We start from the raw sequence: 15,503 nt of genomic DNA, 5'->3' as shown, positions 1-15,503 counted from the left end.
CTCATCATTATGATCCCAGCAGCGTGCAGACAGCCGACAAGCCCCTTCCCGCTTGCTCCAAAGGCAGCTCCTGCTTTTTAAAAGGCTCCTCACGGCAGGCAGCGTTGTCAGCACTTCCCAGCGCCCCCCAAACTCCCCCCGGGAAGGGATTCCAATCATCCTGAGCTGCCGTGGCACGCTCAGGATGCTGAGCTGACTCGCAGCGCCCGAGGCAAGGCGGATGCTCAATCCAAACCCAAATCCTATCCCTGGGATCTCATGGCCTGCAGAGCCAGTGACGGCTCTGAGGGAAGGGCTGAACCCCAGGCACCCCATTTCCATGGGGGTCACACACGCCTGGATGACAGGATCTCTCCTAGAGGCACGGTGTCCTGGAATGTTTGAGGTGAATCCTGAATTTCAGGTTGATTTTGGGGGATTGTGGCTTGTAGACGCTCCACTGAGTCCTATGGGAGCAGGCCTGGGAATTGCACCCCTTTTCCAGGGAATTTTCAAAGCCGAAGTGGGTGGGGGGCAGCTCCAGGACCCTCTGTGGGGTATTCCAACAGGGTCTGCTCCCATCAGGAGCAGCAGAATCCCTGGGATAGCTGGGATGGGAACAAGTGATGGGAGCACCCAGATGCTGAGATCCTACTCCAGGGATGGGGACTGCAGCATCCTCGGATGGTGGAGCAGGATGGGATGGGAAGCTCTATCCATCTCTCCTTCCAGCAGGAATACCATGGAGTCAATGGAAAACAACTGCGTCATTAGCATGCCTGACCTGGATTCAGAGCAATTAATTAGGGCACAATCAATTAACGCCCCTGCCCTGCCTGGGTCCAGCACCGCTGGTGCCCCATGTGCCCTTGCAGGGGTGTAGGGTGTCCCTGGAATGCTAGAACCTGGGATGTGCCTCGATAAAATCTTCCCCCATCCTGTTCCTGGGGGTAATCACAGGGTTTTAGGAGATGCCATCAACTCCTCTGCAACCCTGGGGGGCTCAGGAACCCCCAAATCTCCCTCGGCACTGGATATGTTCACTACCTCCCTTTCCCAGAGCTGTGGATATCCTGGGATTTGGTGGGGGATGAACCCCACAAGTTTCTCACCCCTTTCCTCTCATGCTCTGCGAGACCTGGGGAGGCAGCGGAGTCTTCAAACAGGCCCAAAGGTGACGTCAAAAAACCACAGAGGGAGGAAAAACAGCCGGTTCCTGTCCGGGCCCCCTCCCTCGCCTGCTCTGGGCTGGGCAGCGGAGGCGGCGGAGCCTCCAGAGCCTCCCGTGCCCCCATCCCACCAACGGAGCCCATGGCAACCCGGCTGCCCATCCTGTGCCTCCTGCTGGGAATGTGGGGTGAGTACCAGACACTCTGACCTCGGTGCACTGCTTAAATCTCATGGCAGAATTCCACCCTGGTTTTCCCGCTCCAGGCGGGATCGGCACCTTGAGTGAGCCACAATTTGTGGTTTGGGGTGGGAAGCACCCTGGTGACCCCCCAAATGCCCATCCACCTCCCCCTGGGGGTCCCCAGAGTCCCAAGGTTGAGCCAGTGGTGCTGAGGGCAGCCAGGTGTTCCCCATCCTCATTCCCTGCCAGCTCCCGCCCTTGCCTCCGTCCACATGGCTCCATTCCCGAACCTTCCACCCAGGAGCAGGGCTAATTAGAGGTAATTTGCAGGGCCCTCATCTTTTCTCAGCCGTAAAGATCCCCCCAGCAGATGGATGGGGAGGCAGCAAATGGCCTTTCTCCCCCCAAAATCCCAGTTTTCCCACAAAATCCATCTTTTCCCCAAAATAACCATCAATGGGCCGAGCAGCGGAGACGCTGTCCCAAACTCGGGGTCCCCAGGGTGGGATGTGGTGTTGACGCCCCACTTCTGCTCTTTCTCACAGCCATCCCCGACCATGGAGGAGCCACCTGGATCCCTGGAGGTGAGAATTTGGGGAGCAGCCCTCTGGGAATGCCGCCACAGCTCCATGAGCATGGTGGGTGCTGGAGTTGCGTCATCCGGAAGGGGCATCGGGGGGTCCCAGCTCAGGCCCCCACATTCCTCTTGCTGCTTCCCAAGACCCCACCAAGGGCTTTTCCGTTGTTCCCATGGTGAAAACCCGTGGGAAGGAAAGGAAAGCCCCTAATGATTGTGTTTTTCCACAGAATCCATCCTGAGACTCACCAGAGGCGGCTGCCGCTGCACTGGGATACTGGAGGTGAACTGGGAAAACCAATGGAGACAAATTTGCTGGGAGAGTGTGAGCGTGGATGACCTGGATTGGATCTGCCAGCGGCTAAAGTGTGGCCCCCTGACCTCTGAGCCCTTGGAGCTCAACATTCCTGGTGGGAAAGGGCCACACAGTCAGGCCACGAGGTGCAGGGGGCCACCGAACCCACCGGGATGCAACTGGGAGCTGGAAAACTGTACGGAACACGTCATTGTCGCCTGCAGAGGTGAGCCTGGACCTCCAGCCGGGACACCTCAATCCCTAGGGATCATCCATGCCCACGTGGCCCCTCTCTTCTCATTCCAGAGCCAGTGAAAACCACTCCAAAGCCCCCACTGGCACCCCCCGCCACCACCCCAGAGCCCGTGGGTAAGCACCTCCTCCCAAGGAACTCGTAGTCCCAAATTTGGGAACTTCCTGCTAAATAATGGGGAAAAGTGCAATCCCAATAGATAACACTTCCTCTTCCATCACCAATCCCTCTCCAGGACCCCCCAGGCTGCGGCTGGTGGACGGGAATTTCAGCTGTTCCGGCTTCCTGGAGCTGCACAAGCAGGGGCTGTGGGGGGCTGTAGCGAGCATCCCGCACAACCGGTCACATCTGGTCACCCTCATCTGCCGGGAATTGCGCTGTGGCGCTGCTGGGAACAGCCACGGCGAGCCGGATCCAGGGATCCACCTGCCGGTGCGGTGGGAGGCGGTGGATTCCTGTGGGAGCCGTTCCCTGCTGGACTGCTTCAACAGGACCAGCTCCCGGGGGAAAACACCCGCCTTCATCACCTGCACAGGTGAGATTGGTCCTGGAGCATCCATGATTTGGTGGGATACCCTGGGGGGATTTTGGGGCCAGAGCAGGGGACCAGCCCCATCCCCACGGGCCCCATCCACCCACTCCTGCTCTTCCTCTCTGGGGTGCGAAGGCAAAACAGGAAATCTCAGTTCCCGGCAGTGCCGAGTGTGGCACTTGCAAGAAGGATGAGCCGGGGAGGGAGAGCAGCCATGGCAGCATCCCAAATTCCAACTGGGAGTGGGGAACACTGGCAAGGGCCAGGCTGTGGGCATCCTTCCTGCTGTGGGAAGCTCCCTGAGCAACTTCCATGCCTCAGGCATTTCCCTGAGCATCTTCCATGCCTTGGGCATCTCCCTGATCCACTCATCTCTCTGCATCGGGTATGTCCCTGGATACCCTCCCTGCCAGAGGCATATCCCTGCTTTTCCATGACCCTCTTCCCTGCTACAGGCATCTTTCCCTTGCCATGAGCATCTCCCAAGCACAGGCATCTCCCTGTCCTTTTCCATGAGTGTTTCCCTGGAAATTAGCTCGGTGCCAGCTCCGTGGCGCAGAGAGCCAAACCATGAAGCTCAGAGCAGGCTCCACGTGGGTCCTGCCATCTGCCCAGCTTGGAATCCCACGGGATTTGGGGGTTTAATGGGCTGTGGCAGCTGGCAGAGCCGGCTTCCATGCTGCACTTCCCATGGGAAGAGTTCAAAGCTCCTCCATGCCTGGCTCTGGCTTGGCTCAGTCCCTGTGGCATGAGGGGAGATGCTGGGAGCATCCCTGTGCCAGGAGCTGGTGCTGGGAGGAGGAGGAGCATGTGCCAGCGGTATCCCTGGGGATGTCATCCCTGTCTGCCTGTGGGTCCGACTCCTCTCTCCCAGTGGATCTGGCTCTTCTCCCACAGAAGATCTGACCCCTGTCCATGGATCTGACCTTTGTCTTCCCACGGGTCTGATCCCCCTCTACGCGTGGATCTGCTCCCTCTCCTTGTGGATTTCACCCCTCCCCATAGGTCTGACCCCTCCCTGTGGATCCAGCCCCTCTCCCTATGGATTTGCTCCTTTTTCCCACAGATTCCCAGCCGCGGGCCCTGCGGAGGCTGGCAGCCGGCTCCACTCCGTGCCAAGGGGACATCCAGGTGTTCCATGCGGGCCAGTGGTGGGATCTGTGTGACTCTGGAGCAGCGCAGCGAGAAGAGCGTGGCCGGCAGATCTGCCGAGAGCTGGGCTGTGGGAATCTCACTTCCAGCATAGAAATCCGAGAGCTTCCCTCGATGGGAGTCACATGTGGGGTCGGTCCCCTGCACCTCTGCCAGCCCCAGTTTGGGAATACCCGGAGCTGCTCCCGGACCAGGGTCACATGTAAGCCATGTGGAGTGCTGGGAGCTGGAATTCCCACACCTATGGAACGGGCAGGGATGGGGGGACCAAATCCACGTGGGATTTGGGCTCCCTGTGGGTAATGAATCCTGGCACCAACCTCCAGCTGTGCACATCTGATGACATTCATGCTCTTCCCAGGCCAGGACTCAAAACCACTTCCCACTGGAACATCCGCTGGAACCGTCGTGAGCATCTGCCTGGCCCTGCTGCTTTTCCTTATCCTGTTCCTGATCTGTGGCCCTCCTGCCTATCGGAAGCTGATGAAGAGAAGTAGGGCACAACCTGGGGATCCTTATCCTTCTTTTCTTTCTTCTCCCGCTCCACCATCCCCACGTGCTGGCTCAGGGCTGGCAGCTCCATGGATGATTCCCTGAATTCCTTGCGGGGGGGATTTGGCTGCTCAGCCTGACAGATCCCCCGTCCCATTGTCCCCAAGCCTGTCCCACATGGAGTGTGGGAGTGGGAAGAGGGATTAAGCTCCAAGCAGACACAAAAGAGCAGGTGGAAGATCCTGGGGGGGGATTATTGGGAAGGGGGGGATTATTTGGGATGACATATGGGGCTGGCAGGGGGGAAGCAGCCGGAGGAAGGATCGGGAAGATCCTTGGGGACACAATTCCCTCTCTCTTTCAGTCTCCAAGAAGAAGCAGCGCCAATGGATCGGCCCCACAGGACTCAACCAGACGGGTGAGGAGCAGCTCCCTGGGGAGCTGGGAATGGGATTTGGAACTCCTGGAGATTGATTTGGGGTCTGGGTGGGCTGTTCCCCCCTGGCTCCCGCTGCAAGCACCCTGGATCTCGCTTCCTTTAGGGATATAACTCATCCAGGAGATGCAGGCCTGGAGCAGGGACCGATTTTATTCAGCCCCTTCCCAGGATGGGTTTGTTCCCTCCAAACTGCTATTCCAACCCCAAAATCCCAATCCCACTGTCTTTTCCAGTGTCTTTCCACCGCTCCAGCACCGCACCGAGGCTTCGGGGACAGGGAGGGGACAACGACTACGCTCAGCCCCCCCAGAAGAGTTCCCAGCTCTCTGCTTACCCAGGTAAGTGCTGGAAGCGGCCCCTTCCTGTTCCTTTTCCATGGATGTACCTCCAGTGAGGTGTATCCATGCTCTCCACAGCTCTGGAAGCAGCGTGCCAGCGCTCCAACCCTCCGGATAACTCCTCGGACAGTGACTACGACCTGCACTCCGCCCGCAGGGTGTGATTTCCTTCCTCCCAAAGGAGCTGATCCCACCTCCCACCTCAGCTTTGGGGGCATCCCGGCATTCCAGGGCCCTTCCAGGAGCACTTCCCAGCCTCCTCAAGGAAGAAAAGGAAGCTTTTGGGGATTTCTTAAAGCTATTTACAGGAATCTAAGAGGTAGGGGGGGTACAAGGAACCCTCTGGATTAGTGGGATCACCAGCTTCTCCAAACCAGGATAAAGAGCTGGGATGATGGATAAAGGATAGGGATGAAAGGGTGGGAATACCGGGAAGAAGTTTGAGATATTTAATAACCAACAACTGTAATAAAATGGGGGTTTTGTACTAATTATACTTCGTTCTTTTCCTTCTGTTATCCCAGTGTGATTCCAAACTCCCTGCCAGGAGGGAGTGGGACAGGGAAACACGTTTTCCCCTGGTTTTTATCCTAGGGATAAACCCATGAAGTGCAGGAATTGAAGCAAGCTTGAAGATGGTCCTGGGAGGGAGTGGAAGATTTCAGTGATGGGATCCAAAGGAAGCTGGATGCCAGGAAGGGATAAAGGGATCAATCCTTATCCGGATATTCTGTTGTTTCCCAAAGTAACCATGGCCATGACTCCAGAGTGCAATTAATTCATCCAGTTTTATTACTCTAATTAATCCCAGAGATGGAATTGCTTCCATCAATCCCTCATCCTAGTCCATTAGTAATAGTTCCTTATAAATAATTTAAAGGGATACAGGCAGGATTTGAAGGATAAAGTGCTGAGCAAAGCAAATCCCTTTTCCATCGTTTGTCATTCCCTCTGTTTCCAAGTGTTTCCTGAGAAGGGGGATGTGAGGAGCCCAAAAACCACACAGGAGGTAAGGAATACTGGAGGCTGCCCAGGCCCAGGTGGGAATCACCAACTCCCACTGATGGCCCCGGAATGGTTTGGGTGGAAAGGGATCTTTGGGATCAGCCACTTCCAAATCCTTTCCAAGCCCCGTCCAACCTGGCCTCGGACGTTTCCAGGGGTGGAGCAGCCGCAACTTTCCTGGGAAATCCATTCCAGGGTCTCACCACCATCACAGGGAAGAAGTTCCTCCCAAAATCCCATCTAAACCCACCCTTCAACAGTGTGAAGCCATTCCCCAAAATCCCACCACTCCAAGTCCTTGTCCAAGTCCTTGTCCAGTTTCGTTGGAGCCCCTCTAGGCACTGGAAAGTGCTCCAAGGTTTCCCTGGAGGTTTCTCCTCTCCAGATTTCTGCGGTCTGGCTCTGCCTCTCACTCCGACCTCCAGAGCCGTGACTTATCCCGTGTAATTCCTTTGCACTGACGGATCCAGGAGCAACACTCTGGGATCTCTCCTCTTCCTCAGTCCCCAAAAAAAGGAGGAATCAGCACAGGATGCTTCCCCTGAAGTCCTGGATTAGTATCCAGGCCAGGGAGGACGCTGAGGGTTTGGAGGTGGGGGGTATCCAAAGGGTGGGGGAGGCCCGGAATAGGGAGCCTGCGTTGGGATCGGGAAATTCGGGAGAGGGGGCTGAGTGGGGTACGGACACTGCGGTCTCCCTGCTCCAGGTGGGATGTAGGGAGAGTATCCCGGTCTGGCAGCAGGAGGAGAGGGATGGGGAGCAGGATAGGGCAAGGGCTGTGGTGGGCCCCGGGATGGAGACCAGGAAAAGCCTCCCGAGGTGGGTTTGGGATACCCCGGCGCAGAGTCAGCAGCGGAAGCTGCTGGATATCCGGGAGCTGGAGGAAGTGGGTAGGGAAAGGTGGACTGGGAGCTGGGCTGGGAGGAAGCCACGTGTCCCACGGGGACCGGAGATCCCGGGAAAGGGGCGGCAGGAAGCGCTCCATGGGCAGTGGGGCCGGGCGGGAGGGTCGGAGCTGAGCTGTAGGGTAGAGGGAAGGCCGGAGATCCCGACGGGAAGGGTTTTGGTGGATCTGTGGGAACATGAGGAGGAGGAGGAAGAGGAGGAGGAGGACGCTGAGAGTCCCTGGTGTGCTCCTGGGATCCCTCTGACTTCCTCACAATCTCCTGCAGCTTTTCCACTCGGACCCGGCGCATGTGGAACAACTTCCTCATCCCAGAAAACTGCTCCAGGAATGTCTCCAGGGGCACCTCGCCCTCCAGGAATTTCTCAGCCATTTTCTGGAAGAGAGAAGCAGCCTCAGGCTCATGCCTGCATCCCTCCACTCCTTTTCCCTAATCCTGACTTAGGTCTCTCCTAGCCACATCCCAAGGAGCAGCATCCACACACAAACAAGGATGGATCCAGTTCTTTGGAGAAAACACAGCAGAATCCAAAGATAATCCATGATTTTAGGAACTGGGTTTAACTGCAAGTCTTTGAGGATGAATCACTGGAATTCCCAATGGATTTAAGCCCTGCACTCACCTCAGATTCCTCTTCAATCTTCTGGCTTTCCACCTGCAGGAGATCCAGCAAAATCTGAGGCTGCAGCGCTGCTGAGAATTTCTCTGGGAAAACCAAGTGGGGAAAAGAAGAAACCAAGGGAAAATCACTATCACAGAACAGAAACCAGGAAAAACCAGCAGAGAGCCCAGAGGATTTAGGAACCACAGGGTTTAGGAACTGCTGATGGAAGGAGGGAAATCCAAGAGGAATAACATCCTTTATCTCTCCAGCTGCTGGAAATAAGAGGGATATCAGTTTTCCAGGAAGCAGATATGCCTTCCTGCAGGAAGATCCCAGTGCTCACCCAGCTTTTCCTTCTGCTCTCTGCACCTCCCAGCCAGCTCCTGCAGCTCCTGGTATTTCTTGGACAGGTCGCTGCGTCCCGTCTCCAGCGGCGCCTGGAATTTCAGGTTCTGCTCGGCCAAGCTCCGGTTGGCAGCCAGGGCCATCTCCCTTTCCAGCTGGAGCTCCTGAACCTGTGGAATTCGGGATGGTGAGTGTGGGAAGGGGACAAGGACACCCCGGAGCCACCTCCTGGCACAAACCTCCTGGGACTCCAAAGCCAAGCGCTCAATCTCCTGGGAATCCTCCTGCAGCTCCCGGAGCTCCTCCACTGTCCGGTCCCTCAGTGTATCCATCCTCCCAGATTCCTGGGACACGGAAAAAGAGGCAAATCAACTCCAAAATACAACTGGGAATAAGTTTCCAACTGAAATCCAGGCTTGTTAAAGTCTTCGGGGCAGCTGTGCCAGGTTCCATAAACAGAGAGGGTAAAACAACATTCCCACTAACTCCTGCTTGGGAAAAGACTTTTCCCACCCTTTCCCAAGCTGATTTGGATGGAATTTTGTGTGTCCCAGGGTTTTTTGTCAAGAAGAAATCCACCCACCGCCCTGACTTGTAAATCCCAGCTGGATGTCTCCATCCCATTCCAGACTCCATCCCATCCCAGGTTCCCATTCTACCAAGGAAACCGGGATCTGACCATATCCCACCATACCCACAGGGTTGGGAAGGACCTCAGGGATCACCTAATTCCACCTTCCTGCCATGGAATTCAGTGAAATAACAAAAAGGATCAGGGAAATTACAGACTTGCCGCACTGTATCCAAGATTTATTATTTATCCCAGCTGTCTGATACGTTAAACAAGTATCCTGTGTCTGGTGTGAATTCCAAGAGATGGGATGGAATAATGTGGGAATGCCCTAAAAACCAAGGAAACACAACACACCTGCACTGCTGCCTTCGTTCCCAGCTCTTCTACCTCTCATCCAGCTGGAACATCCCAAGGATATTACACCGGGAATGCCACAACAGCCACGCCGGAGCTCAGGATTGCCCAATCCACGATCCAGATAAACCTGTCCCAGGGAAAAACTGGGAATTAAGTCCCGCGCTGCAGGTGCGGGGCAGAAATCGCCTGATTTGGGTTTTTTAGGGGGGTATTAGTTAACTTTCGTGGAGTTTAAGAGGGAAAAGCGGGAATGGTGGGAATGGGAAAGCTTGGGGTGGGCTCTGGGAAGCATCCACAGGCGCTCAGGAAGGTGGACACAAAGGGCTGCCCACCTGCGGGGCTGCAGAGAGCACCGTGGCGGGAGAAACGCCATTATCCCCGTTATCCCGCCGTTATTCCCGTTATTCCCATTCCCGGCCCTCTCCCAGACTCACCAAAGCACCGCCGGGACCCTCCGCCCGCCGCTGCTTCCTGCTTCCGGTATAAACCGGAAGAGGGCGGGGCCACCCGGGGGGGGCGGGAGGCGCGGTTTCCCCCCCCTCCGGGCGTGAGGGGGGTGGTTCCGCCCAGCGCCGCCATGTTGGGGGGGCGGGAGCGCAGATCAATTTAATGGCATTTTAAAATCAATAATCGCTCTTTGGTTACCGGCGGGGTTTTCCCCGAGCTGTAGCTGCTCTAGGAATTATATCCTTCGTGTTTCCGGGGTGCGAGGGGCTCCGGGAGAGCTGGAGAGGGGTTTTGGAGGAAGGCGTGGAGCTACAGGGAAGGGGGAAAGGCTCCGCATGGACACAGGGCGGGTTTAAATTGGATTTTGGGAATATATCCTACCCTGTCAGGTGGCAAAGCAAGATGCCCAGAGAAGCTCCAGTTGCTCCATACCTGGAAGTGTCCAAGGCCAGGCTGGAAGTGGTTTAGGAAGCACATACAGACCTGGCCAATATCCTAATAATTCATAAAATGCCAGGTTCTTCCAGCTGCATCCAAGAGATCAAAGCAAATTCCTCCGGAATACCTGGTTAGCTCCTCCTGGCATGACACAGGAATATTCATGAGAAAGCTCCAGTCCCATCACCCACTCCACAAATCCAACTTTTCCAAAGTACACTTGGAAAATGCTCCACTTTTCCACCTGTAACTCCACATTCCCAAAACACACGCAAGGATGAGGCAGGGGAAGAGCTCCATGATTTCTACTCCTTCAGGAGACTTTGGAAGTCTGGGCAAGGTCACCCAGCTGTTCCAGAAGTGCTGGGATCTGGGAAAGGCACCTCTGATCCCGTCACCTGAGAGCTGTTGTGTAAAAAATGAGAGTCATATGATCCCAAATAATTCTGGATAAATCAAGGACAACTTGTTCCCAGTGTGGCTGATAACCGGGTCAAACCCCCAGTGCCATGGGAAAGAAAAGGGACTTGACATTCCAAAGGGGAAAAAACATTTTCCAGGCTTCTTTTGGAGCAGTTTCCACAGACCTGGAAAAGGTGGAAAATGTTTAATTAACATTTTATATGAAAACATAAGGTTTGAGGAGAGGGAATATTGTGTTTGGATTTGCACGGAAGAAATGGAAAAATACCCATTTAAAAGTGTTATCCAGAAATAAATTTGGGATAAACGGGTGGTTTTGGAAGGATATTCCCATTAGCTGCTTATTAGTATCCTTAATTTCCACAAAAGATGGTTCCACATGTTTTTTTCCCTTGGATGGCATCTTAATCCCAGCAAAAATCGCCCACAGCAGGTAGGGAAAGGTGACCTGAGCACCCTGAGGTCCTGTTCCGCAGAATTCCATTCCCACAAGGATCAGCCAACATCCCTGGGCTTCTTTGATAAGTTAATTAAATATTTTTAAGCCAATCCCGGAAATTTGACACCTCGGGAGCGTCAGATTTCCATCCTTTCATCTGACAGCTCCGATAAAGCACCCGGGTGATAAAAGCCTTTAGGGAAGGGACAAGAAAAACTGGGAACAGGGCCTGGAAAAGTTGACTTCACTAATCCATTTCCAAGAAAAGCTCTGTCTCCATAAGGGGATTTTTTCTGGGAGGCTGCAGAGATAAAATTAAGGAAGTTTTGTCGGAACAAGTTTTGATGTCCCAAAAGCATGAAAATCCCTGTTTGATCCAGAGGGTGATTCCCATGGAGGTTAAATTCATCCCAAGGGGTGTTTCCACATCGAAATGGCATTTAAAATCTAAATTTTCCCAGTAAACACTTAAATTTTGGGAGGGTTTTATTGCCCGGGAATCCTCATGTGGCCCCGGCTGCATAAACCAGGAGGAAAAGCTTTCAGATCCATCTTTCCAGCTGGGGGTTTTGGGATCTCTGCATGATGTGGTGCCCTCTGGTGCCATGGAAAGCTGTGGCAGGGAGGCCACCTGCTCCCATCCTAGGAGCTCCCAGCACCGGGATGGATTATTCCAGGATCCAGCATCTCACGCCCTCCATTTCCCCGCCAGAGTTGGGAAAATCCAGGATTTCTCTCCAAGGAAGACATTTCATACCCTAAAAGGGGCTGTTTTTCCATCCTCCCAGATTTTATTCTGGATTTAATTAGTGCTAAACAGCAATTCCCATTTTTTTCCCAGTCCTGAATTCCACAGCTTCTTCCTTTTGTGGATATCATCCATACAAAAATCCATCCCTGTTGGATCCATTGCTCTGCTTTGATAGGATTTACCAGCAGCACAATAAGCTTGTCCTAAAACTCCCCATAATGTTGTTTTTTCCATTGGAAAAACAGGAATCCTGATCCCCAGGGATGGCAGTTCTGGGAATTCAATAGATAAATAGCTCTGGAAAAACTTCATATTTTTACTTTCTCTACTATTTTGGCCAAAAAAAGGAGGAAAACTTGGTAACTCCAAAATCTACATGGACACATTCCAGGCTGGTTTCTCCAACCTGGCTTTGGACACTCCCAGGGATGGGGCAGCCACAGCTTCTCTGGGAAATCCATTCCAGGGCCTCACCAGCCTCACAGGTAAGAGTTTCTTCCCAATATCCCATTTTCCAGTTTGGAGCCATTCCCCTTGTCCTGTCACTCCATTCCCACATCCAAAGTTCATAAACTGGGGGAAAACTGGGATGAGCTGAGCAAAAGCCAAGCTCCATCCAGATGCCTCTGGATGAAGGTCACCGGAGCAGGACTGGACACCTTGGCTTTGGTCACAGCCCCACGTGCTGGATCAGTGGGTTCTGGAACGGTCACCTTGTCCTGGAGGAGATCAAAGGCTCCCTAAGGCTGGAGCTGGCATTCCTCCCTTGGAATCAGCCCCATCCCAGCTCGGAATGATAGAAGAATCAGGATACGGTGCTAGGTTACCCTGGGGGAGTGAAATGAAGAAGAACCTGGATGGGGGATGTTGGGAGAAAAGGGATGGAACACCAGATTATCCCTGAGGAAGAAAAGGAGGGTGGGATGTGTTGTAGGGGGCTGAAAAGGAGAAAGCCCTGGCTGATTCCCAGAATGCAAAGTCTGGACCTGGCAGCCTGAAAATTCTTCACGGAGCCTTGACAAGAGGAGAAGGATCTGGAGAGACCTTGAAGCCTCTTCCAGTGCTTTAAGGAGCTCCACAAGAGTTGGAGAGGGACTTTGGAAAAGGACCTGGAGTGACAGGCAAGGGGGAATGGCTTCCTACTATCAGAAGACAGAGTTAGATGGGATTTGGGAAGAAAATCTTCCTTGCAAGGGTGGTGAGGCATTCCTGGGAATGGAATTCCCAGGGAAGCTGTGGCTGCCCCATTCCTGGAAGTGTCTGGCTCAAACCCTCCAGCAAGGAATTAGAGGGTTCAGGGGACAAGCAGCCTTGCATTCCCACTAGCTCCCACAGAGTAACTGGGAGTGCTTCCTGCCCATCCCAACATACCTGTGGCCTGAATCGTGCCAGGAATACGGGGATCCCCCAGCTTGACATTCCCCCTCTGCCTTCCTTAAGGACGTTTTGATAACCATCCCAGGAGCAGTTTGCCTTTCTTATCGGGGCCTCCGGCCAAACACCGGAGCTGGGATATAAGGAGCGGGGCCGGGATCGGAGGCACATTTTCTGTGAGCTCCCACCATGAAGCTGCTCCTGCTCCTCGCCCTGGTGGGCCTGGCCCAGGGCTTCCAGACCAGGTGAGCCCCAGGGGGTCTCCAAAACTGGGATGGTGGATGCAATGTGATCCCGGTGGCGCATCCCGGTGATGCATCCCGGTCCTTGTCCACAGGGTGCCACTGAGGAGGATGAAGTCGCTGCGGCAGAGGCTGCAGGAGCAGGGATTGCTGGAGAGTTACCTGGAGCAGCATCCCTACAACCTGGCTGCCAAGTATTTCCCGGGCATCGCTGTGGAGCCCCTGGAGAACTACATGGATGTGAGGGGCTGGGATTGGGAGCTGGGATCAGGGAGCACGGGGGGGACACTGGCTCCTTCCCCATCCCACTAGCCTGTTATCCATCCCACTAGTCCATTCCCCATCCCTTTAACTCATCCCCTTAGCCCCTTATCCATACTCCTTTCCCCATCCCATTAACCCCTTCCCAATCCCATTCTAACAGGATGAGTACTTTGGCACCATCTCCATTGGGACCCCACCCCAGGAATTTACCGTGGTGTTCGATACTGGCTCCTCCAACCTCTGGGTTCCCTCAGTCTTCTGCTCCAGCCCAGCCTGCAGTAGGTGTCTGGAATGAGGCTGGAATGTGTCCTTTGGGAGTCCTGCATGGCTCTGCCCAGTTTTTCCCAAGGGACAAATCCCAGGCAACCCCTGTCCTTCCCACCCCCACAGGGAATCACAACCGCTTCAATCCTGCGGAATCCTCCACATTCCTCAGCACCAATGACACCCTGTTCATCGCCTACGGCACAGGAAGCATGACAGGAGTCCTGGGATACGACACCGTCAACGTACGGCCAGGCGCTCCAGCCCCCTCATCCCACGGGATTCCATGGGGATCCCATGGGATTGTGCCCAACCCACATCTGTCTCCTTTCTCCCAGGTTGCCGGCATCAACGTCCGCCACCAGATTTTTGGGCTGGCCGAGACAGAGCCAGGGGATTTCTTCTACTACACCCCCTTTGATGGCATTCTGGGATTGGCATTCCCAAGCATTGCTTCCTCCGGAGCCACCCCTGTCTTCGACAACATGATGATGGAAAACCTTGTGGATAGGCGTCTTTTCTCTGTCTACCTTAGCAGGTAAATCCCAGCCAAAGCTGCTGAGGATTTTTCCCTTTTCCCTCACACTGGCCCCATTTTCCAATGGGAATGGGGGCGTTGGCGGGCTGGGATCCACCCCACATGGATCCCCCTTTCCAGGGACAGCCAAGGTGGGAGTTTTGTCCTCTTCGGTGCCATCGATCCCTACTACACCACCAAAGGCATCTCCTGGATCCCGCTCTCTGCCGAAACCTACTGGCAGATCTCTATGGAGAGGTATTCCCAGTATTCCCTGCCCTCCAGCTGGTGTTTTGGGGAGTCTAGGCTCACCCTGCATCCCTCTTCCCAGTGTCTCCTTCAACGGGGCTGCAGTGGCCTGTTCCAGGGGATGCCAGGCCATCGTGGATACGGGAACCACTCTGTTGGCTGTTCCTATCCGGGCCTTCCGGACCCTCATGAGGCTCCTTGGCGCCAGCTCCAGTGGTGAGGTGAGGCCTCAGGATGCTCCCTAGGACATTTGATCCCAGCTGGAATGGCCACTAACCTGCCACATCCTCCCCAGATCAGCTGTGAGGCCGTCAGCAACCTTCCCAACCTCATCTTCCACATCCATGGCAAAGAATTCCCGGTGCCACCCAGAGCCTACGTGTTAAGGGTGAGCATCCCACCGGGAATGGGTTTGTGGGGATAGAGGGAGGGATCCAACAGCTGGTGACCACCCCATTCCATGTCCTCGGAGCAGAGTAACGGGTACTGCACCCTGGGATTTCAAGGCATGGATGTGCCCACGGAGGAGGGCGAGCTCTGGATCCTGGGGGATGTCTTTATCCGGGAATATTACATCATCTTCGACAGGGCCAACAACAAGGTGGGGCTGTCCCGGCTGCCCTGAGCTGGGGTGGGAATCCCAGGTGTTCCCATCTCAGAGGCTGGCAGGGCTTGTCCCTTTTCCAGTGCTCCTGCCAGCACTGAGGACAATAAAGGTGTGGAGAAGCCCCTCTGTGCTGTGTCTCTCTGGGAAAGGCTGCCACATCCCTGGGAATGAGGTGTGTCCCTGGTGCCACCCTCAGCTGCCAAAGATATCCCTGTGCCCTGAGGATGGGAGCCTGGATGTAGCTCTGCTCATCCCTGAGGAGCTCCCAGCCTTGGGGACCTGGGGCAGGA

The 15,503-nt window shown here is 54.8% G+C and overlaps 3 protein-coding genes across 4 annotated transcripts; 2 read left to right on the top strand and 1 right to left on the bottom strand.

Annotated features, from left to right (window-relative positions):
• Positions 1-1,223: 1,223 nt before the first annotated feature.
• Positions 1,224-5,876, top strand: CD5 (CD5 molecule). Of its 2 annotated transcripts, none has more exons than XM_005529090.3 (10): positions 1,224-1,336; positions 1,876-1,914; positions 2,138-2,428; positions 2,509-2,571; positions 2,691-2,990; positions 4,054-4,341; positions 4,501-4,632; positions 4,996-5,049; positions 5,304-5,408; positions 5,487-5,876. In XM_005529090.3, exons 1-10 carry the CDS (start codon positions 1,291-1,293, stop codon positions 5,570-5,572), a joined length of 1,404 nt encoding a protein of 467 aa, XP_005529147.1. In that variant the 5' UTR covers positions 1,224-1,290; the 3' UTR covers positions 5,573-5,876. The 2 variants fall into 2 exon arrangements, with proteins under 2 accessions (XP_005529147.1, XP_014113336.1); XM_014257861.2 differs by having other exon boundaries at positions 1,876-1,968.
• A 301-nt stretch (positions 5,877-6,177) lies between these two features.
• Positions 6,178-9,689, bottom strand: VPS37C (VPS37C subunit of ESCRT-I). The gene is made up of 6 exons (XM_014257839.2): positions 9,633-9,689; positions 9,196-9,325; positions 8,507-8,611; positions 8,266-8,437; positions 7,941-8,023; positions 6,178-7,693 (listed from the first exon to the last, which is right to left on the bottom strand). The coding sequence occupies exons 3-6, from the start codon at positions 8,597-8,599 to the stop codon at positions 6,968-6,970; spliced, it is 1,074 nt and encodes a 357-aa protein (XP_014113314.1). The 5' UTR covers positions 8,600-8,611; positions 9,196-9,325; positions 9,633-9,689; the 3' UTR covers positions 6,178-6,967.
• A 3,471-nt stretch (positions 9,690-13,160) lies between these two features.
• LOC102102519 (pepsin A-like) lies at positions 13,161-15,334 on the top strand. The gene is made up of 9 exons (XM_005528964.3): positions 13,161-13,315; positions 13,408-13,552; positions 13,737-13,854; positions 13,967-14,085; positions 14,179-14,378; positions 14,499-14,615; positions 14,689-14,827; positions 14,902-14,994; positions 15,082-15,334. The coding sequence occupies exons 1-9, from the start codon at positions 13,260-13,262 to the stop codon at positions 15,229-15,231; spliced, it is 1,137 nt and encodes a 378-aa protein (XP_005529021.2). The 5' UTR covers positions 13,161-13,259; the 3' UTR covers positions 15,232-15,334.
• Positions 15,335-15,503: the final 169 nt, after the last annotated feature.

The sequence above is a fragment of the Pseudopodoces humilis genome, chromosome 7, assembly GCF_049639895.1.
Source record: "Pseudopodoces humilis isolate 2021_Gansu_Grassland_sample_001 chromosome 7, ASM4963989v1, whole genome shotgun sequence".
NCBI classification, from domain to species: Eukaryota; Metazoa; Chordata; class Aves; order Passeriformes; family Paridae; genus Pseudopodoces; species Pseudopodoces humilis.
Note: the sequence above shows the minus strand (reverse complement) of the source record. Positions and strands in the feature narration are given on the sequence as shown.